Raw genomic sequence first — 14337 nt, 5'->3', positions numbered from 1 at the left:
TTTGCCACCTCTACTCTGCCCTTTTGCCACTGCCTTGAGTTATATCCCACCCTCGCTTAAGAGATTGTGTTCAGAAAAGAGCCATCTGAGAAGTCGTGGCATAATCATGTATTATAGCTGATGAGATACTGTTAGTTTAGTCTCCTTTGCAGGAGTAGCATTACATAAACTAAAAATACATGGACCTGTGTATTATGCTCAACAAAATTTTATAATTCAAGTTGTACTAGTTGTCTGCATCTACTTGCAAACATGTTTTTTGCCTTATCCCCTTATGGTCTTATATGTACAACAGTGTTAAAAGTATATCAAATCTATGTGTTTGAGACCAGTGAAGTGCACCACATGCCAACTTTTACCAATCAGTCATAATCTATGAGCCCCATCCCTGGAAGTGTTCAAGGCCAGGCTGGATGGGGCTTTGGGCAACCTGGTCTAGTGGAGCGTGTCCCTGCCCCTGGCAAGGGGGTTGGAACTAGATGATCTTTGAGGTCCCTTCCAACCCAAACCATTCTGTGGTTCTGTTTGAAGTTACAAACTGGTGAAATGTTCATGCCTTGCATTGTTGAGAAGAAAGGTTTTTTGTGTTAACATTGCACTTCCTATTTTAATTTTCTTTGTAGAATTGACTTTGCCCAAGTTGTACTTGATAAATAAATAATTCATGATCTATAGTCTACAGGTAATGCAAGAAATTCTGCTTGGTTCCCTTCTGGTTTAGGTTACATGAGGTAGAAAATTAAACTTAAATAATGTGTTACTCTCTTCTGATTTTTTTTTTAAGAGTTTCTCTTTGTGACACCAAAGTTGATGTCTGCTTCTATTATTTAATGACATTTTCAGTTTTATACATTTAACCTTATTAAGTCTCTTTTCAGTTCTTTGGCTTTGTGCATCTTAAAACCACATGAGATTCCACATCTTCTGCTTTTAAGGTTTATGTTGTGTTTTTTGTGTTTGGGGTGCATATTTCAAATTCCCCTAAAACTGAGTATTGTTTGAGAAGTAGCAAGATAACTGAGTGACATAGACTTTTAAAAATTCTGTATTTTGAAGCAATTTTAGCTAGAAGCTTTCTTGGGAATAGTCTTGCAGTTTCAAAGCAAGCTTAGGAATTCCTTTTTCACCTTTGTTTGCCATGGCAACAAACTATATGTGGTTTAAGGGAGACCATCCATCTTGTAAAAATATTCTGGTTCTCCTGCCTTTTATAGTTGCTTCCTTCCACTGTCTTTGTTTTTTGTTTCCTTGGCTCTAAAGAATGTTACATGTTTATTGATGGCAGTTTACAAAATTTATATGAAATCTGTTGTAAATGGTAGGAGAAAAGTACTGCTGGCTACATGGGAACAGTAGTCTTTGATACTGGCTAATTTTGTTTGGTTGTGGGGTGGATTGGTTTGTTTGTTTGTTTTAATTTTAACTCTGTGTAAATCCTACTAATGAGTGGAAACTTTCATATCCCCCCTGCCACATGCATAGGATCTAACACCATATATTTCTGTAAGAAGTATGACACAGTAGGAGCAGATTTGTAGAGCTTAACAGTGCTAAAGACTTGATATCCACACTATATGTATTTGGAGTTTTTCCTTTGGGCTAGCCATAATCTGGTCCCATGGACTGAATGATGTCTGCTGGTTTAAGTGCGCTAGTTTCATGCCTGGAGCACACTTTAAAGGTTAGTTTGATCTGAAAGAATCAAGTTTGCTTAGTGTACTGTGTAGTGTGAGTTACAGAGGACTGTCAAGAAAAGCAGGCTACTGAGCCAAACTAAAATGTTAACAGTGACACACCCTATATCTGTTACAATTTAACCTATAGAGCCTTGGATCTTTTGATGTAAATTGAAATTGCTCCTACTTCTAAGTGCTTAAAGTCTGCAGTTTGAATGGCTGTGTCAGGCCAAGATGGTGACCACCATGTACAAACCAGATTTTTAATATAAAATCCAAACTAATGATAGCTTATTAGTGGCTCTGGCTTAAAGGGACAAAATAAGACACTTCAATTGCTTGTTTGTGATAGTTAAGATTCTTTAGCTGCTAACAAGGTTTGACTAATTTCCTTAGGAGTAAATGTTCTGAAGTCGTGATGGTTTTTGTTGGCTTAAAGTAAAGCTTTTTGGTCTAACATGTAAGCTGTGTACAATAAGGTGGCACTAAATTTCTTTAGAGAACTCACTACAGAGTTGTCCCTAGCAACATAACGTAATTAATTGCAGAACTATAAATTACTAGAGCCAAAAGAGTACAGAACAAAACTATTATCCTAAAAGTGTACTTGGATCTGTTTTTATCCTAACCTTTGGAAACCTTTTCTGATGGTTGCAGGTGGCACTTCATATTTAAGTATGGACCGGTTTGAAGATGTATCAGATGGTGAAGTGGATCATGCTTTCTTTGACAGTGATTTTGAGGAAGAGAAAAAGAAAGCTGAAGAAAATGGTGAATGTGTAGAGAAAGGAAGTACAAAGGCAGCTCTTGCAGACCCTGATTTGGTTTCTAATTCAAAGGATGCAAAGTATTGTCAGGAGGAAATTGAAGAAAAGCAGAAGGATTTGCAGAATGATCAGTCCCTAGAAAATAGCACAGATTATCTTGGAGACGCTTCATCTTTGTCACTTTCTCCAGTTGTGGAGAAGGCAGGTACATCTGGAGCGACATCTGCAGTAAGTAGGGGAACACAGGAGAATGTTCCTGCTGGAATTCCCAAAATAGTTAAAGAAGGTGAAGAAGATTATTATACAGATGAAGAAGATAGTAGTGATGATGGCAAAAACCAGAAGGTTAGACCAAAGTCAGCTAAGCAGTCAAACAACATAAAAAAGGCTGGCAAAAAATACACTAATATCAGCTCCTCTTCCTCCTCTTCCTCCTCCTCTTCTTCCTCGTCCTCATCCTCAAGCTCAGATACAGATTGTTCTGATACAGATTCTGATAGCTGTTTATCAGATTCATCTCATTCTTCCTCAAAGAGGAATGCTCCTAGGAATGCTCTTCTGTCTCCAAAACAAAAATTCAAGTCAGCAATGAAATCAGCAGAAGGAAAACCAAAGCTCGGTGACTATTTGGAGGAGTCTGAAGACACAGTGACTGACGTAACACCTCTGTCAACCCCAGACATAAGTCCTATCCAGTCTTTTGAACTTGCAACGTCAAATGATAAGAAACTAAAAATAAAAAGACAGGAAAATGTGAACCAAGAATTATATGGTAATTTTGAGGAATTTAAGTACAACACAAAATTTGTAAAACCTGTGGGACTGGGCAATCCAATCTTACGTCTGTGTTTTTTTTCATTAGATTCCGAGTTTGACCGCAGATATAGTCGCAAAGTCTTGCATGATGCTATGGACCTGAATCAGCTTTTGAAAGGTGACTTTTGAATTTTCTTTATAAATAGTATGACATTTGTACATCGTTGAGAACAATAGGAGAGAGTGAGGTTTTAATATGCCACCATGTATTTTTAAAACTGGTTTGTGATTAAGCTGTGTTGATCTAGTTATTTGAATTCTTATGTATGTAAATAGTACTAGTTCTACAGTGGAAAGAAGCAGCGTGTATATGAGTGTGTGTTGGTATGCATATGCCTAGAGGTAAGACACACAAACAGGGTGAATCTCTAGATAAGATTTGATATATTAACAAATTAAATAATAAAACTGCAGGTGCATGTTGAGAAGTCAAGGTTTACGTACTATTCCACAATTTACTGTCTAAATTATAACACCAACCTTTCTGATAAAATGTTATTGACCTTCAAAATTGAAAGGCAGTCCAAAATTATATTGTGTGATAAATAGTATTCATATATTTGAACTTCTGGTACCTTTTTGATAATGAAACAGAATTACTTGAAATTCTTTTTCTGAACTGTCTGCCTTCTAAAATACCATGAAGTTGAGTAAAGATATTTTAAAGAGAAAAATCATAGATAATCCTTACTAAGACTTGAGTGGTTGCTTCTTGCCAATAGATTTATTAGATCTTAATAATGAAGTCTGAGAGAGAGCGGGCTTTCACTGCATTCATTGCAAACCTTCATTGTATGGGGTGAGTATACACTGGGTTGTCTCATGTGCATATTTTAAGGTCTACACAGTGCTTTAGTGCTTGTTTTCATGGCCCACAGTTTTCAGTAGTAAAATCCATAGAATAAAAGAAGCTTGGCTCAAGAAATCTGCTGATCTCAGGTGAGGTAAGGTTCTTACAGCCTAACTCCAGGACATTTCAACCCAACTTTGCTGTATTGCAGTCTGTCTAGCATGGCTAAAATTGCATGTGTTGTCTTTCTTCACTTTGCACCTTGCCAGACTGAGCCTATAGTGAGTAAGGATTCACAATATATTGTATGCATCATTTAACTTTCCTGTGAGTAGAAATGAAGATTTTACTTGTATGGAAATTCTTCTGATGGTAAGAAATTCAGAGCTAGCCATCAAGAAAAGTAGAGCATATCATCCTTGTGCTCCAGCAAGTCTTTCGTACTAGAAAAGGCTCCAACCACTTGTCAAAATGCGATGTTAGAAGAGTTGTTGCTAGGCAATTGAAATTATGATGTGCTGCATCTTTATTTGTTCCCTAATAGCAAGAAGCTATTTAATAACTGGTGATTATGGAAGGATTCATCTCATCCCTAAAACAAATGGGTATTATAGCTCCAAATAAGTATTCTCCGAGATGAATCTCTGTTTGGAGGGGTGGGGGGAGTCTTTTCCCAAAACTGAAAAACAATTTGAAATAACAATAATAAAGATTGAGTAATGAGAAGTAGAATTCATATAGTCTGGCATCTAATGTTCCTGATTAACTTGCATATTACTCCCAAGTGCCTCTCTAAATTGGCAAGCACAACATAGCTTAATTACTTTGGGTATTTTGAAGTTTAAATGGGGCAAGATTATTAAAGGTGGAAAGTAACTAGTCTGGGAAAATAGGAGCTGATCTTATTCTGAGTTACTGCTTCCAGGTTTTTCCATACTCATTTTAATTAAAAAGGTGCAAATCATTCCTCCCCAACCCTCCCACCCAGTCTGCATGAAGCGTTCATCGGTGCTGCATAGGCATGAACATTGCTTCAAGTGAGAACAATATAAGCCCAGACCTGAGTGTGTGAAAGAGTATTTAAATGATCATCAGGATGTCTAAGATTTGGGTTTATATATATAAAGTATATAATTTATATATATAAAGTATAATATTCTTCCAGTAATCTATACTGATGAAGCATTTTGTTTAAATTTTTTGTCAAATATGCTTGTAATATAGCTGGGCCTAAGCATTTACAGCAGTTATGTGAGTTTATTTTCCCAAGGTCCCCAGAAACTTGCAGAATTTCAGTATGATCTGTTACTGTGTTGTTTCTAGGGGTTGTGCAGTAATTAGTTTTGTACAATTTTATGCATTGGTAATGTGAACATTTGGGGAGACGAGAATCTCTTGTATTAAAAAAGAATCACAAGAACAAAGAAAGGGAAGAAATCTGTTAAAAGCTCATGGTGTTCAAAGAACAAGTTTTAGACTAGAACAAGAGTCTGGTTATTAAGCAGTGAGGAGTTTGTGTATCTTAAAATAGAATTCATTTGAAGCATTTAGAAAAAATGTTGCAGTTAAATTAAAAAGGAGGTGAAACAGTTTTTCCTCTGTTATATGCCCTTGATACATATTTGTGCTCATATTGCAAACTATTCATTTTTATAAGCATTTAAAAAAAAACGTATTTAGATTAAAAAAAAGTATCATGCCCTTACATCTCCTAACTATGCTTGTTCTTGATAGAAACCAAATTTTAAGTTATGCTGTACTGAATAATTTAAAATCTCAGAAATAACATAATTTTAGTTGGAAATCTTACAGTCTTCATGCCCTATATTGTGCTGTGAATGATTTTTAGGTGGGTGTTGCTGTGCAACTTTATCACTGATTTTAGAAATGTTCTTTAGTGACCAGAACTCTGAACGAGAGATTAAGGTACATGATAACACTTGGTTACTACATCTGGAAGTTATCATTTGATGTGTGCTGTTACTGAAGTGAACATTACCAGGTACTGCAACTTGCTCTGCAGCCTCTGTTCTCCCTATGGAAAATAACTGAACTAGTTTTATTTAGAATGGCAGAAATCTACTTGGTAACAGTAGCTGGGGGCAAAGTGAAGATTATGCTTGAAAACTTGAGAGAAGCAGGTTCTGCATTTTGCCAAAGACAAAAAAGTATATGAATGTAGTCCTTATTGGTATTTACTAGACAGGAGTTGAGCCCTGTTTCAAAGTGCAGGAAGTAGTACCGTAAAATGTGCAGTTTTCAGAACCTGCAAGTTGTATGGCTATATTGGCATGGCTTTGCATGCAGGCTGATGAAGGAGGGGCATGTGAACAGTAAAGCACTCTTGAGAGCAGGTGCAGCTCTCATAGGCATCGAAGCCTACATAGGCAGCGAAGAAATTGTGGAGCCCAGGTATCTGTAAGCTACCACGTTAAGGTATGGGGTGCACGCTCACACTGTTTCAGTTGTAAGGAGCCCCTAGTTTGCAGTGGGAACAGTATTGCTAGAAACTGCAGGCCATAGTGAAAGCAGAGGTGGTGCAGGGTGGACAGATAAACTTTTGGATTGATTTCTTGTTTGTTTCCAAATCAGTCCTGTGGCAGTGTCTGATGCTCAGTTCAGAGTGGCTTGGAGTTCAGGTGGAGGGAGCACCTCCCTGCAGCGCTCTCTCTGAGGGGCAGAGCCTGCCCTGCTTGCTCATACTGAAGCCCTGTGGCTGCAGAGCCTGGAGTACTAAAACCAGCCTGGGTCTTGTTACAGTCTGGGGCCACCTGGGCCACGTTGTTCAAGTTACTGGTCTTAGTGATTACTTATTAATTATCACTGCATTAGGCATAAAAATTCTTGGGTTTATCTGTGATACTCTTTTGGTAGCTGTGAACTGCTGAATTGTTTAATTGTTCTTGGCAGTGTTTTTTACTTCTGTTCATGAAAATCACTTGCTGTTTGGGTAGTATGCTTATTTAAAATATATATAAATGCATTTTTACAGTCAATGTTTAGGATGCTTACATCATTTCCTTACAATGCTAAGACTGATGTCATGTAGCTGATTGTTGTCATTATGGTGTATGACAATGAGAACTATTGTAGCACTGTGGAGTTAGACAGCCACACTACTTAGGAATTCAGATATCTTATCAGTGTGGCCAAGAACATAGGTACTCACAATTTCAGTTACCCAAGGTTAATAGGGTTTATATTTTACAGACCTCTCCTCACTCTTTATTTCTCTTTTTTCCACCACCTGCATGTGAAAAAATATAGGTATGATGATGATTTTTCAGGTGGGAATACAATTCTTCAGTTGTTTTATGATGTTACATAGATTTCTGTGTGTAATTCTTTTGTGAGTCAATGCTGTTTCCACCTTGCTATAAACCTTAAGGATCTTTTAGAAAATTAGAATAATAACTAACTCAGAGCAATATTCAAACCCCATAATAGTAAATGTCAGAGTTATCTCCTCTGCTGTACTCTTGAGTAATCTGAACACAAAAAGAGAATTAAATATGCCAATGCAAAGACACAGATTGTCAAAAATTGGGTTTGGAAGTGCTTTCATAAGACTCCATGTTAGAAACCTGGGAATAAAAAATCGGAAAAATTTCCGATGCTGTTTTGCTTGATCCTATGCCTCGATCCAATGTCACATGTAATTTTAAGAAATTGAGATTATGCAGATAAAGAGATGGGTTAAGCATACGAATGAACTAAGCACTCATCTGTTTCCATTCCATTAGGCTACAAACTTGCTTTCTGTCTTTAGCCAAGTCTCTTGATTTCTGTAGTTCAGAATACAGACTTGTATGCTGAAAATTCTGTGTATCTCTTTATCTGAATTTATGTTTGGTATCAATACAGTAGTAATGAGATTGCATGAGGTATCTAGAGTGCTAAAGAATTTAGCGCTTTGTGTTTTCTTCTCTGTAAAATGGGGTTGATACCTGCTTATTTTACAGAAGTGTCTGTGAGAATTAGCCTGTAAATCCATGGTATTAGCTATTATTAACTTGAGGAGGTGGTGTGATGGGGTAAGTAGGACAGTGGGCCACAGGCTGAAGACCTGAATTCTGTCCTTGAAGCTCTCACTGACCTATGTGCTCTCTGATAAATTGTTTTGCCTCTTCTGTGCCTTAGATTCTTCTATTGTAAAATAATCAGAGCTCGCTTGGTGAAAAGCACTGTGATATAAATATCATTATGATGAAAGTAAAAGCTCTGTGTTTCTCAATAAAAGCTATTGTAGAAGACTAAATAGTAGCTTCAATGGAACATGTGGCAATTGCTTTAACTTTTTTTTTTTTTTGGCTGTAATTTGTCAGTCAGGAAATAGAATAAGTTTTTTATATCTGAAATTTTCTCAGGGATATGTTATCTGTGTGCTCATTCATGCTGAACTAGTGTATTTGTAGAATAACTGTTAAACAATATCTAAATTTCAACTAGACTCTTAAATATATACATAAACACCCAAATTCTACCATTGAACTAAACATGTATAGTTTTTTCACTAAGTTTTGTTTTGGTTGTATGTTCATAGTTTGAACTAATTGTGTGTGTATGTGTATACATATGCATTGCTTTTGCAGGTCTAGTAAGTCATGTTGAGGTAGAAGAGCAATTATCAGATTATTCTTGTATTTAGAGTTTGAAAACAGATTGAAAATCTTTAAAATTGTAAACAGATCCAGACTTTCCCAACAACCATAGAAAAACGTGTAATTTGGGGGGAAAAAAATTCTGCACCTGTAAGACATCTATTGTCTTTTTCATGACATCAAGAAATAACTAGCGGCCCCATTTAAGCATAATTTTTAAGAGGAAAATTTATACTTGAAAATCAGGTACTCCTTTTTTTTCAAAACCCATCAAATCACAAATTCACCAAAATCATCTTTTAAAGAGTTCTGTGACATGAAATAACAGATATTCAAGGAAATATTTGTTTAGAGATACTACAGGGAAATAGTTTTAGATTGAAACTATCAGACATTTATGAAGAACTTTGATTTAATCCTTCTGTATTTTTCAGTTGTGTTAACAGATGTGGTAGTGGAGCAGTATAAAACAAAACACCAGGCAAACTAAAAAGTGTAAGCACTGAAGCAATTTAATGCATTTTCTTCTACTGGGATTGCAATAGATGCACTGAAACATGCATGACTTCAGTTTTAGCCTTAATGCCATTAGGACAGCTGTATCATCCTGTCCTAATGCATTTGACTTGCTAATTATAATTTGTATTTTATATAAGGTTTGGCCTTTCTCGCTCTGCAAGGTCATTTCAGTGCTTACAAATTGACAGCAATAAACAGCTTGTTTATTGCTTAAAAGGAAGTCAGGTGTCTCTCCATGGAAACCAGCTTTCACAGAAATCCTGTGAATACTGGAGAATTTTCTTTTACTGCTTACCAGTAAATGCAAAGTAGAACTGCACACTGTGTGAGTCTTTATGCAAATACTGCTGCTCATTTATCCCCCTCCTCCAAATCATTGATTTATGGTCTGGCTGACAATCAAGTGGTAAATAGGAATTTATTAAATTACCTGTTACCCACTGATTGAGTATGAAGTTACAGGTAAATCATATTTAAGTGTTCCAAGACATAAAAAACTCTTTTAAACCTTAAATTATAACCTTAAACTGTAGTGTTGCCTCATGTTGTCACTGGCTACTGCAAAAGTCAGATAAACCATTCACACACTTAGGCTTTGTGATTAAAGAGTAGCATGATCGCATTATTGAATAAATTGTTGAAATAACTTTGAAACTCAAATATTTGAGTTATATGACACTAACTGTACATGAAATATTGAATAGCATTTAGAATAGATACGTTTACCTCTTATATGGGATCTTGATTCTTTATTGATGGTGAATTATCCCTGGTTTTGTAGGCTTGTGCTGACCTCACTGGGACACCTACTGCCTTTGCAGTAAAGCAAAAAGCACTAAAAGCAGTGTTGTTGCCAGTGAATGTTGAAGTGCATTCAATTCGTATTGAATGTACATACTTGCTCTGGATTACATCATTTTCTGTCATAGTAAGTGTGCAGAGAATAGGAATAGGATGCTGTATAAGTGGTGTTTTGCAGAGTACAGGTTGGACAGTTTTTCAGCCCAGTAACTTTGGAAGTAGTGGAAACTATTACTGATGATAGGGTCTTCCAGGATCGGAACCCTAATTCTGGACTGTGGAAATAGTGTCACTCCTGCTTCAGGAAGACCTGCAGAACTTTATGCTCACTGCTTTGTTAGATTGCTACTGCAATTTATTTGAGCATTGTTTAAGGAGCAGTGATTCATGGCTGCCCCCTGCCTTCTTCTTTTGTTAGGAACAAGCACATACCAGGTAGTATTGGTGATCCTCTTTCAGTAAGCGACACAGTATGCATTCTGTTGCTTGTCTCTTTTCTGCTAAACTTTTAAATTCTCCTGTCACACAGTTCTTAAGGAGATCAATGTTGCATTTGCTGTGATTTTGAAAAGGTTATCTATGGATGGGCTTCAGTCAGTTACGGTTTGTTTTGAAGTGCTGATTGCAGCTTAAATTCTTCCTTAACATAGATGTTAACTAAGTAAAATACAACTCTGATTTATTAACTTATCAGCTTGAAGAACAGCAAAAGAACTACTTTTAATGTATTACCTGATCCAATGCCCTGGTGTATTGCAGCACTCTTGCTACAAAGAGCTACTTACAAAATTTCAAATGTGGTTCTTCCTTAGGTCATACAGAAGACTAACTATAAAAAGATCAGTTGAGGAGCTGAAGAAACTAGTGAGGAACTAGAGGCTTTTGGATTGATCTTTTCACTTGATCCCCTTGAAGAAAACTTGCAGCTGTACATGTTGTATTGGGTCTGAGCTTTTGGCGCAAAGTTCATGAGTCTTCTATAATTCAACAACATATCAAGAAATTAGTTACTGTTTCAAGGCAGTTTTCTGCACATGCTTCACTGACTAACTTCACAGCAGAACCTTTATGGTGGTCTTAAGAGTTCTTTCACTTTATTAATAATGTTTCTTTTGAGTTGTGATAAGTTTGATATTATCACGGTTAGCAAGCCCATAACCTGAAGAGTTGTCAGAATGCTGTTAGCAGTAGTAAGGTCAGTTTCTACACTAAGTAAATATAAATAATAATGAGGCTAAGAATGGACAGCACACTGAAGAAAATGGACTGGATTCTCTTTTCTGCCTGCCACAAGTGGGAAAGGCTATTTTTGTGGTGAGGTGATAAAAGGTGTGGATGAGGCACTGTAGGAAGGTAATACATTGAAAGGGGAAAGACTTATGAGAGGCAAGGGAAAGGAGGAAGAAAGAGAGGAATGAAAAAAGAAAAATCTGTGTGTTGGGGGGGATTGAAGAAGCTGGAAGGTGAGAGTAAAGTTAGTCAGTAAAAATTTGTCATGCTTTACTCACATAAGTAAGTAGTAGAATCCAGTAGAGCAATGAGTGGAAACGTACATAGATAGATACTCACACTAACTGCCTGAGAGCTTCTGGTAAAATACCAGTGGTGTTTAATGGTACAGAAGTTGCATACCACTGCCATCTGGGAGATCTGAGTGACAAAGTGATGCAGTGCTTGTTGAGCCCCACAGGTAGTGGTTGCTGCAGGGCTCCTTGAATCAGTCTTTCTAAAAGCATTTACTGGCCAGCATTGAGGGGAAAGGGAAAGGTGTTTGTTCCATGTCATTGCTCTGTTTGTTGTTGTGGGTTTTTTTTCATCACAGGTGACAGGGGGTTTCTAGAAAAATAAGCAAGTCAAGACATAAGTAATTACCTTGATGCTTATTTATCTCAAAGCATTTTTAATCTGTTTACCAGTTAGTTCATAGCTGCATCGTAAGAGTAAACCGAAGTACAGCCAGCAACCTTACAGAGAATTAAAACAATTATATACAAGTAAAGACATGAAGCCTGTATTTCTAATTAAAAGTGTCCTCATTCAGAATGCCATTGCTTTAAATGGAATTTGACTAGTTCACACCTTTCACAGAAAGAAAAGAGCTGTTCCGAATTTGCACTGACAGTTATTCAGAAGCTTAAATGTCTCTTGTAAGAGACTGCATCACCAGTAGCATTGGTGCCACAAAGCTAGGTCAGGACTTCAGTTGAACAACTGTTCTTTGCCACAACCTGATTTGCACTCTTGCATATGATGTGAGGTCTTGTTTAACTTGTGAGATGCTATGGATATAAAGCAAAAGATGAAATTATCTTTCATAGCTTCATAATAATACAATTATCAATTATGTAACATGATATGTAATAAATATCTTCTGCAGATGGTTGTTCAAATTACTTTCTTTCAGCTGTTTTGTGCTGCAGTGCTGGTTTTGCACATTCCCAACAGATTTATTTAATTATTTTTTACTGAGAAATATGCTGCAGCTTGATGTTACAGTGTGAACTGTGTGGCCCTAGTTATTTTCTGTGCATTTATTTTTGTCCCTTGTAGGTGTATCCAGATGAGTCTCATGCCAGGTTTGTCTCCTCAAATGGTGTTGATGGCTGTACTAATTTTCTCTTGAAAATAACTTAGTAAATTGTAAAGATGCTTTTCAAGACATTTATACTTTATTAACCTGTTGATTGGCACACTTGATCTGCACTATTTTGCATTGTGTCCTGTTTTTGAGGTGATCTGCATCTTCCCTTAACAAATTAAAATAATACTTGCTAATGTGGAAAACCTCACAGTTAGAGCTGCCATGAGGCAGTTCTCACTTATATGGGCTAGCATACTGATGGTATTAATTTCCAGAAGGATTTTGAAATTCATGAACTGATTGGAATTTGAGTTCTGGATACTGTTTCTAAATTTCTCAAAGACAGTAGCACTATTTTCTTGCATCAGTTCTGGAATAAACTCAGTTGAGATACTGCAAGAAAGATTTAATTTAATTTTATTTTGAAGTAACAACATGCTCATCATTCTTCGAGGTTTTTAAGCTATTAAAGGCTGCCTTAGACATCCCTCACCAAAAAAATTGCTGACGTGGAAGTGTTTGCTAAGGAAATATTACTGCATGCCTGTTCTTTGGGGTTTTTTTCTTTCTGTTTTTCTCAAAGCTTCTGCTTTGGGTGCTTATTTTGCTCATGTGGGGCTTTTAGGGGTAAGAGTAAGGGGTATCTTCTGGAGGCACTGTGATATTGGAGGACTGTGGGGAATGGCTTGAGTAAGGCTTCCTCATCTGTGTCTCAGCTCCAAAAATCTGTTTGATCTAACCTGGTACCGCCATTCCTGCACCATAGATAATGCAATGGTTTGATGGGGTAATACCATGACAGCAAAGCTCTTAAAACAGTTGCCAGAAGATCTACTGCAGAGCTTTAGAAAGCAAAGGCTTAGAAATAGGTCAACAGGAAAGCTCCAGTGGAACTTTAAGAAACATAGCTGGCTCTGGCTGAGATTGAAGTTTTCCAGTTATTATCTTATCTTGCAATTGTGCATGTCTGCCTTGCTGTGTATTTTTAAGTGTGCATTCTTCGTTCTTTTGTCTTGAAATCTCATATCCTGGTTTAATTTGTCATTTTTTTACTGTTTTAAATTGTCAGGCCCCAGTAATTTTTCTTCTGTTTTATATGCTTGCTCATTTCTCTCTATCCATTTCATTTAATTTTCATCTTCCCCCTTGCAATTCCTGCACCAACATGATGCAGGATCACTTCAGGAGCAAAGGATCAACAAAATCACTTCAGGAAATGCATTTTGTCTGAGTCATGCTTCCCCAGTGTCAGTGTTCTGTCTGAAACATCATTTCTGTTCTGCCTCTCAGCTGAGACATATTTTAGATATCTTTGGAGCAAAGTTTGATTCTTTTTTCATGTGCAAACATCTAAATACTGATTTATGTTTTAATTCTTGGTTCTGTAAATTATTTCTAGTCACGGTTTCCTGAAGCTGTGTTTTCTGTTGCTTGGAAAACTTCTCAGATGCTTATCTTGGTGCCATAAATGAACACACTGTAATGATGATTATGTTCAGTGTGGCTTTAGTGCTGTATAATGGTAGCCCCATTAGCAGAGATAGATAGATAGATAGATAGATAGATAGATAGATAGATAGATAGATAGATATAAAATTGCCTATGCTGATCACTGGTACCATAGTAACTACAGTAAAAATATTTGAGGATGGAAGTCTGAGCGTATTGTGTCAGTGTAGAAGTTGGGCAAGCATACTGGTAAAGGTAGAGATCAGGCGTGATCGGAGTCAAAGGGGGATCAGGAATACTGACCATGCAGAAGAAATGACATAAGGTTGATTTATAT

The 14337-nt window shown here is 36.8% G+C and overlaps 1 protein-coding gene across 4 annotated transcripts in view; it reads left to right on the top strand.

Moving 5' to 3' along the window:
* The window catches only part of CFAP97 (cilia and flagella associated protein 97), a 38435-nt gene that overhangs the window by 11476 nt on the left and 12622 nt on the right, over window positions 1-14337 (top strand). For 2 of the 4 annotated variants that reach the window (XM_075752009.1, XM_075752010.1), the window contains exons 2-4: window positions 1483-1681; window positions 2334-3215; window positions 3306-3377. In XM_075752009.1, coding sequence (XP_075608124.1) covers window positions 1660-1681; window positions 2334-3215; window positions 3306-3377 — 976 coding nt within the window. In that variant the 5' untranslated portion in view covers window positions 1483-1659. The remainder of the gene's footprint in view (window positions 1-1482; window positions 1682-2333; window positions 3216-3305; window positions 3378-14337) is intronic. The other 2 variants (XM_075752011.1, XM_075752014.1) reach the window with 1 other exon arrangement.

Source organism: Balearica regulorum, chromosome 4, assembly GCF_011004875.1.
Source record: "Balearica regulorum gibbericeps isolate bBalReg1 chromosome 4, bBalReg1.pri, whole genome shotgun sequence".
In the NCBI taxonomy this organism is placed as follows: Eukaryota; Metazoa; Chordata; class Aves; order Gruiformes; family Gruidae; genus Balearica; species Balearica regulorum.
The sequence above is the reverse complement of the archived record's forward strand: the minus strand, read 5'-3'. Positions and strand labels throughout refer to the sequence as shown.